Source organism: Nipponia nippon, unplaced genomic scaffold, assembly GCF_047370975.1.
Source record: "Nipponia nippon isolate SJK-2023a ecotype South Korea unplaced genomic scaffold, ASM4737097v1 scaffold_33, whole genome shotgun sequence".
Classification (NCBI taxonomy): Eukaryota; Metazoa; Chordata; class Aves; order Pelecaniformes; family Threskiornithidae; genus Nipponia; species Nipponia nippon.
Window position 1 is genome coordinate 2,509,623 of NW_028262351.1, and position 26,044 is coordinate 2,535,666.

The 26,044-nt window shown below is 43.6% G+C and overlaps 1 protein-coding gene across 1 annotated transcript in view; it reads left to right on the forward strand.

Moving 5' to 3' along the window:
- LOC104008504 (repulsive guidance molecule B-like) overlaps positions 1–14,747 on the forward strand; it is a 44,717-nt gene extending 29,970 nt beyond the window's left edge. The window contains exon 4 of the mRNA XM_087770705.1: positions 13,414–14,747. Coding sequence (XP_087626831.1) covers positions 13,414–14,085 — 672 coding nt within the window. The 3' untranslated portion in view covers positions 14,086–14,747. The remainder of the gene's footprint in view (positions 1–13,413) is intronic.
- Positions 14,748–26,044: the final 11,297 nt, after the last annotated feature.

Here is a 26,044-nt window from a genome sequence, read left to right on the forward strand (position 1 = left end):
AGTCTTTCAGGGCAGGAGACATGGTGTGTGGTGTTGGACTGTTGCATGCTGAAGCCAGTTCTGGTTCCATCACCACTGCACTTTGTTCGGTTTCCTCAAAGTTCATTCTTCATTAATTTGGGTGATTCTTACTGTATACTGTTGATATGGCACATAGTAATCATAGAAGTGATGACATCTAGTATTATATAGCAATTAACATCATACCATTCAGTTCATTGGCTATTTTCACCCAAAATCAAATCTCCTTGAGGTACACATCAGACTTCCCCATCCTCCTGCATCACCCACCAAGTGCATCCAGGTCCTTGAGCAAAATCAATCCCACGAATTGGTTTACCTCTGCCTGAAGCAGGAGTAACCCAGACTGTCTTCCCCAGCATATTTTTCAGGTGCACTACAGGGACTTTATCCCCCTCTACAGTACATAAAAGTCTTGACTGGGCAGGGCCAGCTCGATTGGCAGATCCCCTAGTGTTGACTAACCAAGTGGCCTTTGCTAAATGTGTATCCCAATGTTTGAATGTCCCACCACCCATTGCTTTTAGTGTAGTCTTTAACAGTCCATTGTATCGTTTGATTTTCCCGGAGGCTGGTGCAAATTTGCAGAAGAAAATTAACTCTATCCCAGCTGAAACCAGGACAATGCTAAACCTTGTTTGGAAGTGCAATTCATGACCTTATCTTTTTAATCTTAAGTCCTAATGGTTTGCCTGTAACAGGGGTAACCTCCCATTTATCTGGTTCCTCTGCTTTCTTCAACCTGGAATAATGAATCCAAGGTCCAATTCCTTGTAGTTTCGCTGCAGTATATGTTTTCAGTAGTACCTGGAGTGGTCCTTTCCAACGTTTTTTCAACAGTTCGTTGCTCCAGGTTCGAAGATAGACCCAGTCCCCTGGTTTGAAGGTGTGCACAGGCATGTTCAATCTAAGAGGAGTTCTTAGCTGCAAATACCTGTTGATAGAAAACAATACTTTCCCTAGAGAAATCATATAGTTTTTCAAGTATCCTTCTCCTAAGATTGTTACAGATCCTGTTTTTTTATTACTCACTTTGTATGGTCTACCATACAATACTTCAAAAGGACTAAGCTTTTCCCTAGATTTTGGAGTTATTCTAATTCTCAGGAGAGCTAATGGCAATCCTTCTGTCCATTTCCATTGAGTCTCCTGACAAATCTTGCTCAGCTGTCTCTTTAGGGATTGATTCATCCTTTCTACCTGTCCACTTGACTGAGGTCTCCAGGGAGTATGTAAATCCCACATAATAACTAAAACTCTAGCTAATTCCTGAATCACCTTAGCAACAAAATGTGGTCCCCTATCTGATGACAAACCTATAGGAATACCGAGTCTAGGTATTATTTCCTTTAGTAATACTCTGCTAACTTCTCTAGCCTTGTTGGTTCAACAGGGAAAAGCTTCCGGCCATCCTGAAAAAGTGTCTACTAACACCAATAAATACTGATACCCATTTTGTCGGGGGAGCTCTGAAAAATCTATTTGCCAGTAATCTCCAGGAGTGTTCCCTTTTTTTATTTGTCCTAGGGGTGGTTGTGGTTGGATTTGTGGATTATTCTTCTGACATATTTCACATTTCTTCACAATGCTTTTAGCCACTCCTCTCATCCCAGCATTTGTAATTTCATATTATCTATGAGAGTTTCCGGTCCTCAATGGGTATTCCTATGTTCCTGTTCCATTGTTTCTCTTAGTACAGGGTTCGGGACTATTACCCTATTGTCTTCTGTGATCCACCACCCTGAATCATTCTTTGTAGCTTTTAACAGTTCCGCCAAGTGCTTTTCTTCCTTGTTATATTCAGGAATTCCCTTTAATTCTCGATATTTGTTGGGTAGCATTAGTAAAATTTGTCCTTCTGCAGCCCGCCTTGCGGCCTGGTCAGCTCGTCGATTTCCCAAAATCTCCGGGGTATGTCCTTGTTGATGCACTTTACAGTGCATTATGGACACTTGTTTTGGTAACAAAATTACCTTAAGTAGTTTCTGAATGAGTTCTCCATACTTAATGGGAGAACCCTGTGATGTTAAGAGTCCTTGCTCTTTCCAAATAGCACCATGAGCATGTACTATCCCAAACACAAATTTAGAATCTATCCAAATATTCACTCTTTTTCCGTCTGATAGCTCCAAGGCCCTAATTAGAGCTACCAACTCAGCTTTCTGTGCCAAAGAACTTGACGGGATCGATTTAGCTTCTGTCTCTAAGTCCTGAGTCACCACTGCATATCCAGCTTTTCGAGTCCCATTTTCTACAAAGCTACTATCATCCACAAAAATATTCATATCTGGATTTGGAATAGGTGTATCACTTAGATCTATTCTGCTGGAGTACACCTGTTCAGTTGTCTGGAGACAATCGTGGACTAGCTCCTCGTCTCCTGGGACTGGTAATAGGGTTGCTGGATTTAATGTGGTAGTTACTTTAAGTTCCACATCATCTTGTTCTAATAGCACAGCTTGATATTTCATCATACGGCTAGCCAATGACCCCCCTTTAGTTCCAAAACTGTGGTAACTGCATGGGGCACGAACACTATCATCTTTTGACCCAGAGTCAGTTTTCACACCTCCTGAATAAGAAGAACAGTGGCTGCAACTGCTTTTAAACACGACGGCCATCCTTGGCTAACTTTATCCAATTGTTTGGAGAAATATCCTACTGGCTGCTTCCGTGATGCTACCTTTTGGGTTAAAACTCCTAAGGCAACATGAAGCCTTTCATGAACATACAAAAGGTTTTTCTAAGTTTGGCAACCCCAAGGCGGGTGCAGACATCAGAGTCTGTTTCAGGCGGATGAAAGCACCCCAACATTCTGGTGTCCATTCTAATAGGTATCCTGGGCCTTTGATGGCTTCATATAACGGTTTGGCTCCAAAATTTACAATCCACGGGCGACACCACCCGGCCATTCCAAGAAATGCTCGAAGCTCATGTTTAGACGTTGGTTCAGGAATTTGGCAAATAGCCTCCTTCCTTTCGGCGCCAAGGCTCCTCTGCCCCGGGCAATAGTGAATCCCAGGTAGTTTACAACCTGTAAAGCAATCTGTGCTTTCTTTTTAGACACTCGGTATCCGGCGGCACCTAGAAAGTTCAAAAGATTGATTGTCAATAACACAGATTTCTCTTGAGTCTCTGCTCCCAAAAGGATATCATCCACATATTGAAGCAAGGCAGCTTCCGGATTTTCCTGTTGCCATCCTTCTAATTCTTTAGCAAGCTGGTTTCCAAAGACAGTCAGGCTATTTTTAAATCCTTATGGTAAAACAGCCCAACACAATTGTGCCTTTCGACCAGTCTGTGGATTTTCCCACTCAAAGGCAAACAGTTCTTGACTCTTAGTGTCCAGCGGAATACAAAAGGAGGCATCTTTTAGATCTAATACTGTGAACCACTGATCTGTGTCCTTTATGGTAGTCAAAAGGGTATACGGGTTAGCAACAACAGGGTGTACATTCTGTGTAATCTGATTTATAATTCTTAAATCCTGCACCAATCAATATTCATTTGAATGTGGTTTCTTTACTGGCAAGATAGGGGTATTATATTCTGATTGGCATTCTCTTAACAGTCCATAAGTTAAAAATTTTGTAATTAAATATTCCAAACCTTTCCTGGCTTCTAATTTAATAGGATATTGTTTCCATCTTACCGGTCTTGCTCCATGTTTTAACGACATGATTACCGGTTTCACTTTTCTTGATCTCCCTGGGATCTCAGCTGCCCAAATCAGCAGGTTTACTGCATCCAGTACTTCTTCAGGAATTTCGTCCTTATTCTCTTTTTCATTCTCTTCTATTTCCTGTAAAACAAAGACTTGCACCTCCAAGGCTTTTTCTTCTGGTATTTGTACACAAATAGTTCCTTGCTCAAAGCTTATTTGTGCATTTAATTTACTCAATAAATCTCTCCCCAACAAGGGCATCGAGCAATCGGGAATATATAAAAATTTGTGAGTAAAACTCCTTTTACCAATTCCACATTTAAGAGGTTGAAAGAAAGGCCGTACTTCCCATTTCCCTGTGGCCCCGACAACAGGCATAACTTAATTTCCCTTTGCAAGTATTTGATACTGAATAAGTTGCTTCCGTATCTATTAAAAACTTTACCTTTTCATTCCCCAACTTCAGGGTAACCAGGGGTTCTGTTGGGGAATCTTCCGAATTTACCCCCAGTCCCCTTCAGTCTGAATCTTGATCTATAGTTAATACACTTGCTACCTGTGGATCCTCCCTACTTCGGGGGGGTAATTTTCGGTTCAGAATTTGCAGGCATTCCCTTTTCCAATGTCCCTTTTGTTTACAATATGCACATTGGTCTTTCCCCAAAGAAGGCCCAAGCCCTCGATTTGAATTGAACGTACTTCTTCCCGGGGCTTGAACCCTTCTTGCTCTATTCTGATTCCCCTCAGCTATTGCTGCTGCTAACAGCCGGGCCTTCTGAGCTTCCTTCTGAACCTTTTCTTTTCTCTCTTTTCTTTTCTACCTCCTCTCGGTTATTATACACCTTCCAAGCTGCTTCCAACAACTTATCTAATGACCTTGCATCTGCCCCTTCTATTTTCTGCAACTTTCTTCTGATATCTGGATTAGACTGCCTTACAAACAAGGTTACAGAAGTTAAATTATCAGTTTCTTTTTCTGGGTCCAGGTTAGTGAATTTCCTGGCTGTCTCACACAATCATTCATAGAACGATGAAGGATTTTCATCTTTTCCCTGAACTATCTATCTGATACAATTTGGAGAGATTCCTCTGTCTAGGTGTAGCATTTTTAGCTCCAAACAACACGAGCCTCTGATATTCAGTAATTAACAACCTCTGTATCGGATTATTCGGATTCCATTCCAGGTTGCTCGAAGGGAAATGATCTTCTACCCTCCCGGCTTGGGCATCCTGAACATGAACCCTCTCTGCCTCTTCTTTTGCCTTCGCTAATACAAGCCTACGTTCTTCATAAGACATGAGATTTCCCAAAACTACCTGTATATCCCGCCAATCCGGATCATGATTCTCCATTATAGTTTCCAAAACCTTAACCATTTTATCCAGATCCTCCCTGAAAGTCCCTGCCATTTCCTTCCATGCTCTCAAATCTGCCGTTGAAAACGGGACCTTCACATATACTGGATTTCCATCCAGACCTGCTGCTTGTCTCAAAGGTGCCTGCAACACCACTCCCCCTCGCCTTGTTCTACTAGCTGCCGGGTCGGACAAATCTTCCTCTCCGTCTTCACTTTCCTCCTCCACCGGTGGCGGTGGGGGGGGGAAGTCGGAGGCTTCAGCCCTTCGTTCCTCTCTTTCTACTTGCGCTGCCCTTCTCCTAGGAGTTATTAACAATTCTACATCCTCCTCCTCCTCCGGAGGTTCTCTCAACTTCTTACATCTTTTTCCGATACTATAAGCTGAACAACATCGTTTTGGTACCTTTCCATCTCTTTCTTTCTCCAATGCCAACACATTAGCATCTTTAGCAATCAAACCACAATCCTTTCTATTGTCATAATCATTCCTTAACCCAAAAAACATGTCAACATATGGTATTTCATCCCATTTACCTTCCAGTCTACAGAACATCATAAGTTGCAAAATGGTATTATAATTCAGAGTTCCATTTTTAGGCCATTTCTCCTGATCTTCCAAAATATATAAAGGCCACCGTTGATTACAATACATAATTAATTTTCTTTTAGTTAGGGAGTCACCACCATATCTATTCCAATGACTTAAAATACATCCTAACGGTGAATTCTTAGTGATTCCCCCTTCGGTAGATGACAAGTTACCCATTTTAGAATACCCACACAACAAGATATCTTTTACAATCACAAAAACACCTAGGAGTACTCCGCAACCAAATCCTTGTGCTCCGGTCGTCACCGTAATATCGCACGGGGATAACCCGGGATGTTCAAATTCACAATACCTTTACGTAAATACTCCACCGATCTGTATCTCGAGCGGATACGAGTTACTCGGGGAATGAACCCAAAATACCAAATGAACCCAAAATAAATTAGCAATGTCTTAGTTTTGGATGTCTTCTAAGTACTCACCACCCACCGGGGGATCGCAAAACGGGAGTCCCTGAGGAAAGTCCTCTGGTGCCGGCTGGACTTCAATCTGCGATTCCCTCCGGCGGCGGCAACGTTCTAGCCAAGATCCAGACCGAATTCAGAGTCCCATCTGGGTCACCAAAAATTGTTGCACGTAATTGAGAAAACCCTCCAAACAAAAGACTAAAAGTCTAGTTTAGAGAGCCGACATTGCTTTATTCTGCGCAGGGTGCTCGGTGGTAATTCCACGTATCAAGCACACCTCTCTACAAAACTACAGCATATTTATCGGGCTACATGATTAGTATAAACCCACCTAAATTTACACTTATTGGTTAGTGATTAACATTTCATACACTATTGGTTTACTGTATTTAAATTAGCCTCGCTTGCTATGAAAATTAGCACGCATGCTCCCTTCAGGTGGGGGGGCAAGTCTTTTTGGTCCTGAATTGAGTCGGTGGTCGCGATCTCCCCTCGCCGCATTTACCTTTCATGCAGTTTCTGCAGTTTTATCAGACTTCATGTTTCACTGGCCACTGTCCAGTCTTTGGTGCCAAGATGTTCCCTTTTATCGGCTTGTTAGCTCTTCTTCAAGGTTAGAGCCGTTAGTTTTCCACGGTTCGTTACTTAAATACTTCCATATCTCTTAGCTCCCTCTCAAATTCCTTTCCCAAGGCACAGGTGATTAGTAGTTTTGCTAATTGGAAAATTCTTGTTTCTGCAGGGCATCATGTATTCTGAAGGCACGATGAGTGAAATAGTAGAATGCAATCTACAAAATAATAAAATACTTGATGACAAAATGAATGAATGCAGACCAGAGAAACAACTGTGCTACAGTGAAGAATTTTTTCAAAACTATAGTAACTGAAGGAATATTAACTTGGTAGAGTTGCAGACGCTTTCTTTTACAGTAGCTATTCACAAAGGTTTTTAAAAAAATAAGCTGATCATATGTTTGCCTCTTTCCCTGCTCTTAGAACTAATCCAGTTTACTAACTCCCGTTCTTGGAGTCATTTACCTAAGCAAGTCTGGGTTCCTACAGGAATGAGAATTCATCAGTTTGTGGTGATGCTCTGTTTGGTGTTACAACTGCAAAATAAAAAAAGTTTAATTTCTTGCATTGAAAAATGCGCTCTTCTCATGCTTAAGAGCAGCACATTAAGTCTCTTGATTCTTGTGGTATTTTTTCAGCTATTAGTACTTTATAGCAGGAAAGCTATCAAAACCTAATAAACAATATAATTACGAATAACCTGATGAAAATTTCTGTCTTAAAGAACACTGTCACTTTACTGCAAATGTGGGAAATTCAAGGATATGAAATGTACTGGGTTTCGTTGGGATGGAGTTAACTTTCTTCATAGCAGCTGTGCTGTTTCAATTTGTGACCAAAAGAGTGTTGATAACACACCAATGTTTTGACTATTGCTGAACAGCACAACAGTACTTAGCTCAAAACTTTCTCTGTTTCTTGCTCTGTGTGTGCCAGCCTCACCCTCCCTCAAGCTAGCAGACTGGGGGTGGGCAAGAACTTGGGAGGGGACACAACCTGAATGGCTGACCCAAACTGACCAAAGGGATATTCCATACCATATGACATAATAGTCAGCAAAAAAACCTGGGAGGTAGTTTTCCAAAGTAGCTGTTGCTCGGAGATGGGCTGAGCATCAGTCTGCTTCTGGGAGGTGGTGAGTGATTGCCTTTGCATCACTTGGTTTTGTTGAGTTTTTTTCTGTGGGTGTTTTTTTCCCTTATTAAATTGTCTTTATCTCAACTCATGCATTTTTCTTGCTTTTGCTCTTCCCATTCTCTTCCCCCATCCTCCTGGGGTGGGGGGAAAGTGAGCGAGTAGCAGGTGGGTGCTTAGTTGCTGGCTAGGGTCAATCTACCACACAAAGCTGTAGAATCTATGGTAAAATAGCACCTACTAACTACAGACCTACAGCACTGAAAGGAGGTTGTAGCAAGCTGGGGGTCGGTCTCTTCTCTCCAGCCTGTCGAGGTCCATCTTAAAGGCAGCACCACCCCCTGGCCTATCAGCCACTCCTCCTAATTTGGTGTTGTCTGCAAACTTGCTGAGGGTACACTCTGCCCCATCATCCAGATCATTAATGAAGATGTTGAACAGGACGGTACTCAGTACTGACTTCTGTGATACACCGCTAGTTACTGGCCTCCAAGTAGACTTTGCACGGCTGACCACCACCTTCTGGGCCTGGCCTTTCAGCCAGTTTTCAACCCACCTCACTGTCTGCTCATCCAGCCCATACTTCATCAGCTTCTCTACGAGGATCTTATCAGAGACAATGTCAAAAGACTTCCTGAAGTCCAGGTAGACAACATCCATTGCACTCCCCTCGTCTACCAAGCCAATCACTTCATTGCAGAAGGTTATCAAGTTGGTCAAGCATAACTTCCCCTTGGTGAATCCATGATGACTACTCCTGATGACCTTCTTGTCCTTCATTTGCCTGGAAATGGTTTCCAGCTGCTCCATCACCTCTCCAGGGATAAAGGTGAGGCAGACCAGCCTGTAATTCCTTGGGTCCTCCTTCTTGCCCTTCTTGAAGATGGGGGTGACATTTGCATTCCTCCAGTCCTCAGGCACCTCTCCCAGTCTCCATGATTGATAAAAGATTATAGAGTGGCCTCGCAATGACATCTGCCAGTCCCCTCAGCACTCGTGGGTGCATCCCATCAGAGACCATGGACTTACGTATGTCCAGTTTGCCTAAGTACTCCCTGACCGGATCCTCTTCCACCAACGGTACGTCTTCCTTGCTCCAGACTTTCCCCCCTGGTCTCTGGGACATGGGATTCCTGAAGGTTGGTCTTGCTAGAAAAGACTGAGGCTAAGGCAGCATTCAGTACCTCAGCCTTTTCCATGTCCTGTGCCACCAGGTCCCCTTTCTCATTGAACAATGGGCCTACATTTTCCCTAGTCTTCCTTTTGTCTTCTATGTACTTGTAGAAGCCCTTTTTTTTGTCTTTGACATCCCTGGACAGATTCAATTCCATGTGGGCTTTAGCTTTCCTAACCTCATTCCTGCATGCTTGGACAATGTCTCTGTATTCCTCCCAGGTTACCCCTCCTTGCTTCTACCCTCTGTATGCTTCCTTTTTGTATTTGAGTTTTGCCAGGCTCTCCTTGTTCATCCATGCAGGCCTCCTGGCACTTTTCCCTGACTTCCTGCTCATTGGGGTGGAACTCTTCTGAGCTTGGAGGAGGTGATCCTCAAATATTAACCAGATTTCTTGGGCCTTCTTCCCTCCAGGGCCTTATCCCATGAAATTCTTCCAAGCAGATCCCTGAAGAGGTCAGAGTCAGCTCTCCTCAAGTCCAGGGTTGTGAGCTTGCTTTTTACCCTCCTCCCTCCTTCCATTCAGGATCCTGAACTCCACCATCTCATGGTCACTGCAGCCAAGGCTGCCTTTGACCTTCATATCCCCAGCAAGCCCCTCCTTTTTGGTCAGTAGGAGGTCCAGCAGAGCACCTCTCCTCATTGGCTTCTCTGTCACTTGGGTGAGTAAATTGTCGTCGATGCACTCCAGGAACCTCCTAGATTGCTTATGCCCTGCTGTGTTGTCCCTCTTACGGATATCGGGGTGGTTGAAGTCCCCCATGAGGGACAGGGCCTGTGAACGTGAGGCTGTTCCTATCTGTTTGTAGAGGGCCTCATCCACTTGTTCTTCCTGGTTGGGTGGCCTATAGCAGATCCACCCTAGAATTTCACCTTTGTCTGTCCTCTCTTTAATCCTAACCCATAAGCTCTCAGTTGGCTCCTCATCCATCCCCAGGCAGGGCTCCATGCATTCCAGCTGCTCTCTCACATGAAGGGCAACTCCCGCTCCTTGTCTTCCCTTCCTGTCCTTCCTAAAGAGCCTGTATCCCTCCATTGCAACACTCCAGTCATGGGAGCCATCCCACCACGTCTCTGTGATCCCAACAAGATCATAGCCCTGCAACTGCACGTGGATCTCTTAACTCATGTTTATTCCCTATGCTACAGGCACTTCAGAGAGGCACCCCAGCATGTTGAGTTCCTGGAGAGGATTTGGGGGATTTCTCCATAATGGTGCCTTGTAGGCACTTCCTTTCTTACATGCAGGTGCTGGAGGTGACCCTTTTTGTTGACTTTGTGATCCCTTCCCATCACACCACCCCATGCCCTTTGCTCAGCAATCCTGTCCATCGCTCCTTCGCAGGACTGCTGGTTACCCTCTCCCTCCTCAGTCTTCTAGAAACTTCACTTGGGCAGCTTCAGAAGTTACGTGTTCAATAACACCATCTTTGAAAGGGGGAGTAATAATCTTTATGCTTGGCAGACTCAGTGAGGATGATGCTATTGGCATCTCTCTCTGTAGGAATGGAAAGATTTGGTCCAAAATGAAATGTTTAAGTGCAGCTTGAATGTGTGGGTTTTGTTGGGTTTTGTTTTTTCTTTAGTAACCTTAATGTAACTGAGATTTGTATAGTATACCCTGAGTTAAGTCTCTGCAACAGCCTTATTTTGGTCCTTTAGGCTTCCTCATTTGAAATAATTTAAGTGCTTTGTATGTGCCCAGAGTACAAAGCTCAGACACTGATATTTTTAAAACAGCTTTTTCTTTGTCTGAAGGTGTTCTGGTATTTGGGTTTTTCTTTCCTAGGTTTAGAAAGGGTAGCTAGTTTCTAGTATGTAAACAGTGACATGTAAGCAGCTGTGTGGGTGTTTTTACAATCCAGCCAAATTATAGAATCATAGAATGCTTTGGGATGGAAGGGACCTTTAAAAATCATCTAGTCCACCCCCCCCTGCAATTGGCAGGGACATCTTCAACTAGATCAGGTTGCTCAGAGCCCCATCTAGCCTGTCCTTGAATGTTTCCAAGGATGGGGCATCTACCACCTCTCTGGGCAACCCGTTCCAGTGTTTCACCACTCTCATTGTGAAAAATTTCTTCCTTATATCTAGTCTGAATCTACTATATCATCTAGAGAATGTACTATATGTACGTGTATGCATATAACACACAATAAATTTGTTTGTAAGGGTAAAAAGCATTCCATAGTGAAAATGGTTGCCTTGAAAATTTAAACAGAGAAAGCTCTGCAGCAAAATTTGCTTTATCTCCCTTTTCAATGAAATGTTAAGTATCTGTCACTACTAGGGTGTTGGACTGAGGTAGGAGCAGATCCGATCTCTGGTTTTACTGGTCTGGCCTGTGGATTAGATAGGGGTGACAGGACAGAAAATGCAACATCCAAACTTAATGTCTTGACCCATAATGTTTAAACATAGATCTGTGACCTTGGCAAGTCTTAATGGTCTCTCTGATTCCCTGTTGGGAGCATCCTTGCAAGGTACATAGAGGCCTTCATTCACTTAATAGTCATTCAGCCCTCATTCAATGTGCAACACTATTGCAGATCTTGCCTAGAGTGAAGGTCTCTGTTCTCCCTCTTTGTCTCTGAAACTGCATGTATTTCCTTTTTTCAGAGAAAGGAATTCTGGAGAGAAGAGCTTGGTGGTTGCTCTTATTGCTTCCTGTTAAGTCTTGTCAGGTCCCTTACTTAACTGTTATATCAAGTAGCCAGTACTGTGTCTCATTAAAACCATCTGTATTGTCAACTGCAGGCTTGTTCAGGTGCTGAGCAGATTTGCAGACCTTGACTTCTGTTGGAATGTAAATGACTTCCCTTGCAGAGCAAACACAAATGTTCTCGAGGAAGTAGGAACGCTTCTGTATCGAAGCAGGCTGAGATAGAAATCTGTTTCATCAAAACTGTGTTATATAGAATATAAGACCCGATTTACTGAATGTGAGGCCCTGGATTACGTGCAGAACATAGCAGTCACTTGACAGATTTCAGATATCTTCTCTCTGGGTTCAGTCCAGATAGTGATATCACTGATATCAGTGATAGTGATATAACTGATAGATATCAGTTCAGATATCTTCTCTCTGGGTTCAGTACTTAATGAAGCATAGTGATGTGAGATCGTCTTTACAGCAAGAAAGGTACTGAACTTCTGAAGGAAAAATACTTGAATGTTGTCTGGATTTGGGGCAGAGACCTTCAAGCATAGCTGTGGCCCACAGATAGGAGTTTACCGGAATGCTTGACTATATCTGGTCTCAAGCTAGCTATGTAACTGATTAAAGCAAAGAAAAACCATTGGAAAATTCATGCCACACAGCACCAGTAGGAACATGTGGAATTAAAATAGCAAGTACTTTCTGTATGTGTATGTGAGAGAGACAGAAAGACTGACAGTATGAACTAACTGGTGCAAACCAAACATTAAAAAATAATGTAGTTTAGTGTATGCCTGCATATTTGGAGGAGTTGTTGGGATGGGAGAAGGAAGAGGTGCTAGAAGGAAAGACTTGTCTTTTGCAACTGGTATGGAGAGGTGGGGCTAATAAGGGTCAAGGTTTTATTCAGATTGTCTGTAATTCAGCTATTAAACCTGTAGCTCTTATTTCAAAGCAGAGGGGCAAGAAACAAAAGCTGTTGTGCAGAAGTGTGCTGGTTAACTGAAATTAAAACACGTGGAGTTGCTAGTAAGTAGATTTTAAGGAAAATTGTCGTGTTAGTTTGAAAGTATCTTCTAATGTGCTTTGGAGTACTCTGAATCTTATATCAGACAGCTTAAATAATAGACTAAGTAGTCTTGATTTAGTCAGTCAAGGATAAAAGCGATGATTAGAAGCCCTATTTCCAGTGCAAAATACCCTTTGACCTTTTCAAGAAGTTACAATTTCCTCCCCTCTGAAACTGGAAAGGAAGAAGCATCTCTGTTTCTAATATTTATATGCAACTCTTCATTATACATTTTATTTTGGAAAAAGTCACTAGACACCTCAAACCCAGTCTTCCAAATAGCCTAACTATTTCCAGAGGATCGGAGGACCTACTGTTTCTATTGTGGCTTATTCAATAAGTGTAAAGGTTTAAAAGGCCAGTTGTAATCTTAAAAGAACAAGTAATTGGTTTATGCATCTGGTTTCTATGTTGGAAGTCACCCTTCAAAGGCATGTTTTGGGGTATTTTTCAGTCTAGTTTTGTTTCTCCATGGGCACATTCTCTAGTAGCAGTGGATTGGAAGTGTCAAATCTCCCAATTCCTAGGACAAATGGATCCAGGAGCTGTAACCAGTAATTTGACTAGTTGTTCTGGTAATGCATCTCTTGTCTCACTGGTTGTTGTATTGATGGTTGTGACTAAACATATCAATGCTTTTACAGTACTCTAACACAGCTAATCCTGGCAACTCTTCCAGTAAGAGAGGGTTTTTTTTTTCCATGATCACTAACTTTTCTTTTTTTCTCTTCCCCACCCCCAGATAACTATTATCTTTAAATCATACCGAGATTGTACAGATCAGAAAGTATATCAAGCAGTGACTGATGACTTACCTGCAGCTTTTGTGGATGGCACAACAAGTGGAAGCAATGGGAACACCAAGAGCTTGCAAATTGTGGAAAAAGTTGGTGGCAAATACATTGAAATGCATGCCAGGTACATTGGAACCACATTGTATATACGCCAACTTGGACACTACTTAACGCTGGCCATTCGCATGCCTCAAGAGTTGGCTATGGCCTACGAGGAGAGTCAGGATCTGCAGCTGTGTGTGAATGGTTGCCCTTCAAGTGAACGTATTGATGATAGCGGCCACTTGCCATTGTCTGTGATGGGCCAGTTACTCCCCCAGGCAGGTGCTACTCATCCCTGGTCAGTGTACACACTGGAAACTGCCACCACCAAATGCCATGAGAAGATACTGGTGAAGGACATCTATTTTTACTCATGTGTGTTTGACCTACTCACAACCGGTGATGTTAACTTCACAGCTGCTGCTCACAGTGCCTTGAAGGATGTGGAGGCATTGCACCCCAGAAAAGAGCACTGGCATATCTTTCCCAGCAATAAAAGTGGTGGTGGTGTGGGCAAGGGTAGCAAATTCTTTGTCAGTCCTGGTCTTGTGTGCTTGATCCTTGCTGTGTTTTTGTAGGGGGGGGATTGTCTATAACAAAGTTTTAAAATATATATTGTCATAATATATTGAGTAGAGAGGAGTATATATGTATATACCATGTATATGAAGGGATGCTTTGTCTTGGGATACCCACCAGACTGTATATATTGTGTTACTGTTTTCATGTATGTTGGATGTAGTATTCTTTGTATCTATTTGTTTTTCAGTTGGTGAAATGTTTTATAATGTCCCTGAATAGAAAGAACTTTATTTTTATGTATTTCAATATTTATGCATTTATCTGAGTAATTATGTATTATACACATGTACATATACCCAGTGCTCCTGCTTGACTTAACAAAATTTTGTTAATATATTAACTTGTTTATTTTTCTGTCCTTCCTATTACTGTAGAGGTCAGCACCTCTCTTCTCCTGTAATGACACTGGTGATTTGTTGGGTTCTCTAGTTAAAACCATTAAGAATGGGATCTTCTTCCGTCCCTTAAACAAATGGTCCTCCCTTCTTTGGAGGGAGAGTATGAAGCACTTCCTGTTAGCACAGAAAACCATCTTGGATAATTCTGCATCTCCTAAATATAGCATTTATGTTGCAGAGACATGAATCACAAAACCTTTATAATTCTGATATTCTAATTCCATAGCATGAGCTTCAGAAGAAGAAAAGTAGTTACACCACCTCTCACAATGCATTGGAGTTTATCCCTATTTTGTGTGTGGCTGAACTTCCTCATTGGTGCACTGAATTTAAAGATCTCATGGCTGAAAGCTAGTGGATAAAGCCTAGCATTTCTGCACTGATGCTCATACTTAGTAGACAGGAACCATTTATTAGTTAACTTTCTCTGTCTGTGGATCCCATGAGTGTGTGTGTCTGTATATGTATACTAGTGTTGAACTGTGAGCCCTTCAAATAAGTAATATTTCAGAAATGTAGTACTTCCTCTAACAAGTTTTCATTTTCTTGTTTCTGCTGTGGAATTTCTTGAGAAAATGTTATTTGCACGTGTTCGTTCTTGAAGTCTAGCATAGCTAAGAGAGCTTGGTTAATTAATTGAAGATAATGCCAAACGTGGATATTTTGAAGCTCATGAATGGTCTCTGAGGAGAACTTGAGCTTAGAGGGAACACTGGTTTTCACAGACACTAGGAATGGCTGTCTTTTAGAAAGCTGCAGATTTTATTTTCATGCATAGAAACCCCACAATGTGTCAGTCCTTGCTAAACCTTTTAGATGTGGTTCATGAATATACTAGTAAGTATATGTTTGTATAAAAGAGTGACTGTGCAGTGTGTAAATACTTTTAAATTATTCTGATAGAAAAACAAAGTTGCCTACCCCACTGAGGGACGTCTGTAATGTGGTATTAGTGACCCCTGGTGGGATGCAGAGAAATTGGGGATGTGGGCTGTGGTAGATATGTCATTGAAATGCTCTATGGAAACATCTGGCTGTAGGAAGCAAAGGGAGCTTTGAATATATATTTAATGTGTACAAAAGAAGGCCTTCGTTTCTGTAAGAGCTTACTTTCAAATGTGCTTACTACTGCAAGCTCTGTAGAAGGCAATATAGCATGGTCATTGGCATTTTAATGCAACAACTAGTAAGTTATTATTGAAGCTATCTGTTGTCAGCCTTTGTCTTAAAAAAAGTTAGCTAATGCCTTCTATGTTAATGGCATATTCAAAAGATTATTTTAAATCTCTTCTGTAACATTTCTAACCATTTCTCCTAACCCTGTGCTAATAGAACCTCCTTAACAGCAGATGAGGATAGTTCTCTGTTTTTGTAGCTGTGGAGATTGATGACTTGCTTAGGACACATTGGAAACGTTACGGAACCAAGCAGACAACACAGTGCTTAATCCTTCATCTTTCTTGTATGTACATATAGCTCCTAAACAAGGGTATTGTAAAAGGAAATGGTACGCTCAACTGACTGAAACCAAAAATTCTTTTTTCTCTTTCTCACACTCCACTTCCTGAAAAACCTGGCTGGAAGAATAATCTGCATAGAGCACCTATGAAGTGAGGCACAACTTGAAAGCAGGGTCTGAGAACAACCTACCATTCTTTCATGTGATTAAGTTAGGGCCCTTCCATATTCAAGCACATCAGTGACTCTCATTTCAAGCAGCTGCTGTCTTGCCAGCAAATAATTCCCCAACTATTTATATTCTGTAACATTAACGTTATGGATACCTGTATTGGGTTTATGTGGCAAGGTTTTGGTAGCAAGGGGCTGCAGGGGTGGCTTCTGTGAGAAGATGCCAGAAGCTTCCCCCATGTTGGACAGAGCCAGTTCCAGCCAGCTCCAAGATGGACCCACCACTGGCCAAAGCTGAACCAATCAATCAGCAATGCTGATGGGTGCCTCTGTGATAACTTATTTAAGAAAGGGTAAAAAAATACTGCACAGCAGCAGTTCAGCGAAAGAAGTGAGAAAAATGTAAGAGAAACAACCTTGCAGACACCAAGGTCAGTGAAGAAAGAGGGGGAGGAGGTGCTCCAGGCACCAGAGCAGAGATTCCCCTGCAGCCTGTGGTGAAGACCATGGTGATGCAGGCTGTCCCCCTGCAGCCCACGGAGGAACACGGTGGAGCAGATATCCACCCTGCAGCCTGTGGAGGACCCTACACCGGAGCAGGTGGATGTGCCCTGAAGGAAGCTGTGATCCCGTGGAGAGCCCACACAGGAACAGGAGCAGGTTTTCTGGCAGGACCTGTGGCCCTTGGGGAACCCATGCTGGAGCAATCTGTTCCTGATGGACTGTACCCCATGGAAAGGACCCATGCTGGAACAGTTCGTGAAGGACTGCAGCCTATGGGCGAGACCCCACACTGGATGGGGTCTTATGGGTCCCTTCCAACTCGAGATATTCTGTGGAGCAGGGTAACAGTGTTAGGAGGAAGGAGCAGCAGAGAAGAACTGTTATGAACTGACTGCAACCCCCATTCCCCATCCCCCTGTGATGCTCATGGGGGGACGTAGAAGAATTGGGAATGAAGTTGAGCCTGGGAAGAAGGGAGGGGCAGGGGGAAGGTGGTTTTAGGGTTTATTTATTTATGTATTTATTGCTATTCTATTATTAATTGGCGATAAATTAAATTAATTTCCCCAAGTCAAGTCTGTATTGCTTGTGATGGTAATTGCTGACTGATCTCCCTGTCCTTATCTTGACCCATGAGCTTTTCCATCTTATTTTCTCCCCGTCTTGCTGAGGAGGGGGAATGAGAGAGCGGCTTGGTGGGCATCTGGCAGACAGCCAAGGTTAACCCAGCACAATATTATGCATTTGTTTTATGTTTTTTGAGGATGTGAGAGCAGCTATTTATTTATTTTACCCCTAAATTAAACAAGCAGTGTTGCAAGATTGGCACCACCTAATGAGTGTTTCATTAGGGGACATGTTTAGGAAAAAAACCCAAGTGGCTTGTTTGTTTTCTCTCTTTTGTCAGACAGTGCAATTTCAAATCGTGTTCTCATTTTCTTCATATATGTACAGCTGGGGTGTATTACATCATTGAAATTTTCATGATTTGGGTTATTTTAATTCTCATCTGTGTCTTGAGTGATAAACAGTATTCCTTTCTGTCTTTGTCTATTCTAGGTATTGAAAAATGCTATCTACATAATGCCTAGACATGACTAGTAATGACTTAATTTGTTTTAAAAGCTATTCAGTGCTGTTTACAAGATACACTTTCTCTGTATCGTGCTGCTAGTTCTCTCCATTTATATTCAAAATGTACGAGGATTGTGTATGTCAGTGTTGTTCATTAGATTTTATTATTCTTATTAATTAGCTTGTTTTGAAGAGCAACATAGCCACAGATCAAATACAAGTATGGAGGTAAATTTATCGTGATGTTGATGATCTGATTCAGAATTCTTTTAATCTATGTTTGTAAATTACACTTCATTGAAATTAAAAGCTGCTGATTAGTAAATCAACTGAACATTAGGATTGATTACAGAGTTTGGTTACATGCAGGGGTAATCCTCAGAGCTGATAACTACGTATAAAAGGAACTTAATGTGTAGTATTTGGAGTTTCAGTAATTTTTATTTATAGGAATTAATTTCATAAGTATTGCTGTTTTAAAGCTTAATTTCCACTTGTTTGTACACTATAACAGTAGGAAAATAAACCATTAAAAATACAAAGTGCATACTTTCAGTTGATTTTAGTATATGCTGAAGGCTGTATCTACAAAAGATTTTAAATGCCTAGTTGGTGTGTGAAGTGTTTAAATCCAGAATTGAGATTCACAGCTTAAACCCAGAGCTTCCTCTCGGATCACTACCTCTCTTGCTATTAATCCAGTAAAATCCCCCAAGGAATCTGTATTTTTGCTGCTGGGGAGAGAAAAAAACGTCTAAGTCGTCAGGGTGGTGCCTGCAGATTCACAAATCAATCATTCATCTACCCAGTTTACCTGCAGGACATTTTTGGCAGGTATTCTAGCAGATTAGTCCTCAAGTCTACCACAGATGATGGTAAGAATTATTTATAGTGCAGTAGTTTAAGTATTCTGCTGGGGTTTGGGAGAGGCAAGTTAAAATGCCTCCTCTGCCTGTGCAGAGATTTGCTTTTTCACATCTTGAGAGTGCCAGTGCCTTAACAACTGTGAGGTATTCTCACATAAACACCATTCTGCTTTGTTAGAAAGTGATAGCTGTTGTGGTTTAACCCCAGCCAGCAACTATGCACCACACAGCCGCTCACTCACTCCCCCCCAGTGGGGTGGGGGAGAGAATTGGAAGGGTGAAAGTCAGAAAACTCCTGGGTTGAGATAAGAACAGTTTAATAATTGAAGTAAAATGAAATAGAATGATAGTAGTAGTAACAATAATAATAATAATATAATATACAAAGCAAGTGATACACGACACAATTGCTCACCACCCCCTGACTGATGCCCAGCCTGTTCCCGAGCAGCAATCCCTTGCCCCCCCCCGGCCAACTCGCCCCAGTTTATATACTGAGCATGACGTCATATAGTACGGAATAGCCCCTTGGCCAGTCTGGGTCAGCTGTCCTGGCTGTGCCCCCTCCCAGCTTCTTGTGCGCCGGGCAGAGCATGGGAAGCTGACAAGTCCTTGACTGGTGTAAGCACTACTTAGCAACAACTAAAACATCAGTGTGCTATCAACATTATTCTCATCCTAAATCTAAAACACAGCACTATACCAGCTACTAAGAAGAAAATTAACTCTATCCCAGCTGAAACCAGGACAGTATCCACCCCTTATTCCATACCATATACGTCATGCCCAGGTCTTTCAAATACATTCCAATTAATCACTACCACTATTCCAGTCTTTTGATATATATTTTTTATATATATACACACACACACATATAGATATAAATTCCCTAGTCTATATGCTATCCCTCTAAAATGTTTGTTGAGTTCATTTAGTTTATGACTTTGGGCTTCATCTGTCATAACAGTCTTTCAGGGCAGGAGACATGGTGTGTGGTGTTGGACTGTTGCATGCTGAAGCCAGTTCTGGTTCCATCACCACTGCACTTTGTTCGGTTTCCTCAAAGTTCATTCTTCATTAATTTGGGTGATTCTTACTGTATACCGTTGATATGGCACATAGTGATCATTGAAGTGATGACATCTAGTATTATATAGCAATTAACATCATACCATTCAGTTCATTGGCTATTTTCACCCAAAATCAAATCTCCTTGAGGTACACATCAGACTTCCCCATCCTTCTGCATCACCCACCAAGTGCATCAGGTCCTTGAGCAAAAGCAATCCCACGAATGGGTTTGCCTTTGCCTGAAGCAGGAGTAACCCAGACTGTCTTCCCTGTCATATTTTTCAGGTGCACTACAGGGACTTTATCCCCCTCTACAGTACATAAAAGTTTTGACTGGGCAGGGCCAGCTCGATTGGCAGATCCCCTAGTGTTGACTAACCAAGTGGCCTTTGCTAAATGTGTATCCCAGTGTTTGAATGTCCCACCACCCATTGCTTTTAGTGTAGTCTTTAACAGTCCATTGTATCGTTTGATTTTCCCGGAGGCTGGTGCATGATAGGGGATGTGATACACCCACTCAATGCCATGCTCTTTGGCCCAGGTGTCTATGAGGTTGTTTCGGAAATGAGTTCCGTTATCTGACTCAATTCTTTCTGGGATGCCATGTTGCCACAGGACTTCCTTTTCAAGGCCCAGGATAGTGTTCCGGGTGGTGGCATGGGTCACGGGATAAGTTTCCAGCTATCCGGTGGTTGCTTCCACCATTGTAAGCACATGGCACTTGCCTTGGTGGGTTTGTGGGTGTGTGATATAATCAATCTGCCAGGCCTCCCCGTATTTATATTTCAGCCATCGTCCTCCATACCAGAGAGGCTTGAACCGCTTGGCTTGCTTGATTGCAGCATGTTTTACATTCATGGATAACCTGTGCAATAGCGTCCATGGTCAAGTCCACCCCTCGATCACGAGCCCAGCTATATGTTGCATCTCTTCCTTGGTGGCCTGAGGTGTCATGGGCCCACCGAGCTAGAAATAATTCACCCTTATGTTGCCACTCCAGGTCCACTTGAGCCACTTCAATCTTAGCAGCCTGATCCACCTGCTGGTTGTTTTGATGTTCTTCAGTGCCCCGACTCTTGGGTACGTGAGCATCTACGTGGCGTACTTTTACAACCAGGTTCTCTACCCGGGCAGCAATACCTTGCCACAATGCGGCAGCCCAGATGGGTTTGCCTCTGCGCTGCCAGTTGCTCTGCTTCCATTGCTGCAACCATCCCCACAGGGCATTTGCCACCATCCATGAATCAGTACAGAGAGAGAGCATTGGCCACTTTTCTCGTTCGGCAATATCTAAAGCCAGCTGGATGGTTTTCACCTCTGCAAACTGACTCGATTCACCTCCTCCTTCAGCAGTTTCTGCGACTTGTCGTACAGGACTCCATACAGCAGCTTTCCACCTCCGATGCTTCCCCACAAGACAACAGGACCCATCAGTGAACAGGGCATATTGCTTCTCGTTTTCTGGTAGTTTATTATATGGTGGGGCCTCCTCAGCACGCATCACCTCCTCCTCTGGTGATATTCCGAAATCTGTGCCTTCTGGCCAGTCCACGATCACTTCCAAGATTCCTGGGCGACTGGGGTTTCCTATTCGAGCCCATTGTGTGATCAATGTGACCCACTTACTCCATGCAGCACCAGTTGCATGATGTGTACAGGGGACCCTCCCTTTGAACATCCAGCCCAGCACTGGCAGTCGGGGTGCCAAGAGGAGCTGTGCTTCAGTACCAACCACTTCCCAAGCAGCTCGAACCCCTTCATATGCTGCCAATATCTCTTTTTCAGTTGGAGTATAGCAGGCCTTGGATCCTCTGTATCCCTGACTCCAAAACCCTAGGGGTCAACCTCGAATCTCCCCTGGTGCTTTCTGCCAGAGGCTCCAGCTAGGGCCATTCTCCCCGGCTGCAGTGTATAACACATTTTTTACATCTTGTCCTGCCCGGACTGGCCCAAGGGCTACTGCATGAACTATCTCCTGTTTAATTTGTTCAAAGGCCTGTCGTTGCTCAGGGCCCCATTTGAAATCGTTCTTCTTGCGGGTCACTTGATAGAGAGGGCTTACGATGAGACTGTAATTTGGAATATGCATTCTCCAAAAACCCATAACGCCCAAGAAAGCCTGTGTTTCCTTTTTGCTGGTTGGTGGAGACATGGTTGTTATTTTGTTGATCACATCCATTGGGATCTGACGACGTCCATCTTGCCATTTTATTCCTAAAAACTGGATCTCCTGTGCAGGTCCCTTGACCTTACTTTGTTTCATGGCAAAGCCAGCCTCCAGAAGGATTTGGACTATTTGCTTCCCTTTCTCAAAAACTTCTTCTGCTGTGTTGCCCCACACGATGATGTCATCAATGTATTGCAGGTGTTCTGGAGCCCCACCCTGTTCCAGTGCAGTCTGGATCAGTCCATGGCAAATGGTGGGGCTGTGTTTCCACCCCTGGGGCAGTCGATTCCAGGTGTACTGGACCCCCCTCCAAGTGAAAGCAAACTGTGGCCTGCACTCTGCTGCAAAAGGAATTGAGAAAAATGCATTAGCGATGTCAATGGTGGCATACTACTTGGCTGCCTTTGACTCCAATTCATATTGAAGTTCGAGCATGTCTGGCACGGCAGCACTCAGTGGCGGCGTGACTTCATTCAGGCCCCGATAGTCTAATGTTAGTCTCCACTCTCCATTAGACTTTTGCACTGGCCATATGGGACTGTTAAAAGGTGAGCGAGTCTTGCTGATTACTCCTTGGCTCTCCAGTTGATGAATCAGCTTATGGATGGGAATCAGGGAGTCTCTGTTGGTGCAATATTGCCGCCAGTGCACTGTTGTGGTAGCGATTGGCACCTGTTGTTCTTTGACCCTCAGCAACCCCACAACAGAAGGGTCCTTCGAGAGACCAGGCAGGGTAGACAGCTGTTTAATTTCCTCCGTCTCCAAGGCAGCTATACCAAAAGCCCACCAGTACCCTTTTGGGTCCTTGAAATACCCTCTCCTGAGGTAATCTATGCCAAGGATGCACGGAGCCTCTGGGCCAGTCACAATGGGGTGCTTCTGCCACTCCTTCCCGGTTAAGCTTACTTCAGCCTCCAACACAGTCAGCTGTTGGGATCCCCCTGTCACTCCAGAAATACAGATGGGTTCTGCCCCTTCATAGCTTGATGGCATTAGGGTACACTGTGCACCGGTGTCTACTAAAGCCTTATACTCCTGTGGGTCTGATGTGCCAGGCCATCGAATCCACACAGCCCAGTACACCCGGTTGTCCCTTTCCTCCACCTGGCTGGAGGCAGGGCCCCTCTAGTCCCGGTCATAGCATTCGTTACTCACTTCTTGTAAATGCGAGTCAAAAACCCCTTTATTGAGATCAGAAGCAAAATCAGCCCTTCTACCCTGTCTAGGGAACTGCTCACTGGAAATTGGAGCCGCAACTCTCCTGGGAGAACCACCTTTTGTAATTGTTTTTCCTTGCAACTCATGTACCCGTGCCTCTAGGGTCGAGGTAGGTTTTCCATCCCACTTCCTCATGTCCTCTCCGTGGTCATGCAGATAAAACCACAGGGTGGCCCGTGGTGTGCATTCACTATATCTTCTCTCTTGAAGAGAGGGATGCTTACTCCTGATGGCTGAGATACTGGTCCGTACAGGTGAGGAGTAGGACATGTCCTCTTTGAATCGCTGGAACTCCCGGGATAATTTCTCAGCTAGCACGTCAGGCAGTTTCTCCACAGCCGCGACGCAGGCCCGTAGGGAGGAAGAGAGACTTTCTTCGTATTGTCGGAGTTGGCCAGCCATTTCATCCACCGTTGGTCCCTCTTCATCTTTCCAGGTCATTGTTGCCAAAGAGTTTGCATATGATGATGGTGCGCTCCGCACAAACTTCCGCCACATGGGTCGTGTGCACTTGACTTCATCTGGATCTTTGGATAACTGCTCATTGTTCAAGTCGTTATGCATCACCTCCAGCACAGCTAATTCCCTCAGGTACTGGATACCTCTCTCCATGGTGGTCCACTTGCCTGGGTGACATATAACATCTTCCTTGAAAGGATACCTTTCCTTCACAGCTGCCAGAAGTCGCCTCCAGAAGCTGAGGACTTTTGCCCCTTTTCCAATCGCTTTGTCAATGCCCCCTTCCCTAGAAATGGATCCCAGCTGCTTGGCTTCCTTACTCTCTAATTCCAGGCTACTAGCCCCGTTATCCCAGCATCGTAGCAGCCAAGTGATGATGTGCTCGCCTGGATGACGACTAAAATCTTTTCGCATATCTTGCAGCTCACTCAGGGACAGAGATCGGGTTATTACCATCTCATTTGTGGGTTCTGCCTCTTCCTCCTCCTGTTCTTGTGATGGCCCTGGTTCATCATCAGCCCTTACTAAACGAGTTGATTTTCTTGTGTGTTTTTTCTTCTGTATAGGGGCGACTGATACTGGCACGGGTTGGTTCTCTGGTGTAGCCACAGCACCTGGTACAGGGGCTAGCGTATCGGCAGCGCTCGTCACAGGGGCTGGTGTAGCCGTAGTGTCTGTTGCCGGGGCTGGCATAGCTGCAGTGCCAGTCGTTCTGTTGTCAGATCCAGAGACCTTCTCTTCCCCTTGAGGGTTCTGAATAGTGTTTAATACGGCTCGGTAGGCATGGGCCAGGCCCCAGCACATTGCAGTGATTTGTGTCTCCCTAGAATTGTCAGGGTGACAGCATACTTTTTCCAAATGTTCTACTAATTTTTCAGGATTCTGCACTTGTTCAGGGGTGAAATTCCAAAACAATGGAGGGGCCCACCATCCTAGGCATTTGCCCATACTCTCCCACACACCCTGCCACTCATAATTATCCAGCCTTGGGGCAGATCTCTGGATGATATTCTTAAAATGCTTATTAACTCTAGACAAAACTGAAACAATATACCCAAGAAATACCAATAGATGTATCTTAACTACCCAAGGATGTTCAAGATACAAAAAAGTTGTTGTAATGAAGGAGGAAACATTATAGAAGAAGGCAGTGAAGGTGCCATTCTGTATTTCCTCCATAAAAAGCCTCTCAGAGGAAGAGGTATAATTGCTAATTGTCTCCATGAGGTGGTACCCGAAGTACAGTAATGGCTTCATTACAGAACCCAAATACCAGATAGCGCTCAAGGTCAGTGTTTTAATAACAAATCTCCCAGGCAAAACATCACTAATCACTTCAGAGCACAGCAAACTGCAACACCCAACACCAATCTTTCTTTAACATGTACTGCAAAAACAAGAGCACGGTGCAGATCAGGTAGACTAATACCAAGAGCAGATGAATCAATATTATGACCAGAAACTGTTAACAGATACAAATTCCTTAATACACTCTGATTAATCTGTTATTATCTCAAACCCTTTGCCCCACGTTGGGCACCAAAAAGGACTGTTGTGGTTTAACCCCAGCCAGCAACTATGCACCACACAGCAGCTCACTCACTCCCCCCCAGTGGGGTGGGGGAGAGAATTGGAAGGGTGAAAGTCAGACAACTCCTGGGTTGAGATAAGAACAGTTTAATAATTGAAGTAAAATGAAATAGAATGATAGTAGTAGTAGTAGTAATAATAATAATAATAATAAATACAATAATAATATACAAAGCAAGTGATACACGACACAATTGCTCACCACCCCCTGACTGATGCCCAGCCTGTTCCCGAGCAGCAATCCCTTCCCCCCCCCCCCCCCGGCCAACTCGCCCCAGTTATATACTGAGCATGACGTCATACAGTATGGAATAGCCCCTTGGCCAGTCTGGGTCAGCTGTCCTGGCTGTGCCCCCTCCCAGCTTCTTGTGCGCCACGCAGAGCATGGGAAGCTGATAAGTCCTTGACTAGTATAAACACTACTCAGCAACAACTAAAACATCAGTGTGTTATCAACATTATTCTCATACTAAATCCAAAACACAGCACTATACCAGCTACTAAGAAGAAAATTAACTCTATCCCAGCTGAAACCAGGACAATAGCTTTATCCAAATAAGGTCTTAGGTGCCTTGAAAGAGGCTGGACTTTACCCTGTAGAGTTATTTATTTCAGCTAAATTCAGTAAACTAAACACGTATGCCTTTTCTGTAGTTAGTGGAGTCACAGGCACTATTTTAGGCTGGGATAAATTGTCTTCTGGAGGTGCCTATTGATGCCCTTCACTAGAGAGGGAACCCAGACATCTAATTTTTACATAACTAAAGTCAGATGAAGTGAATCCAGGCCTGATGGCTAAATTTAAAATTCCAACCTAGGTTCTTCCTCAGGGACTACCCACATTTACTAGAGACAAGCCAGCTGACCCAGGTGTTTCCTGCACAGCACCACACCTGTTTCCTACCCAGGTCTGACTGACGGAAACCTCTTGGCCTCTGAAAGCCTCACCACACCTGACCTCCTTGACCTGGTCTGAACA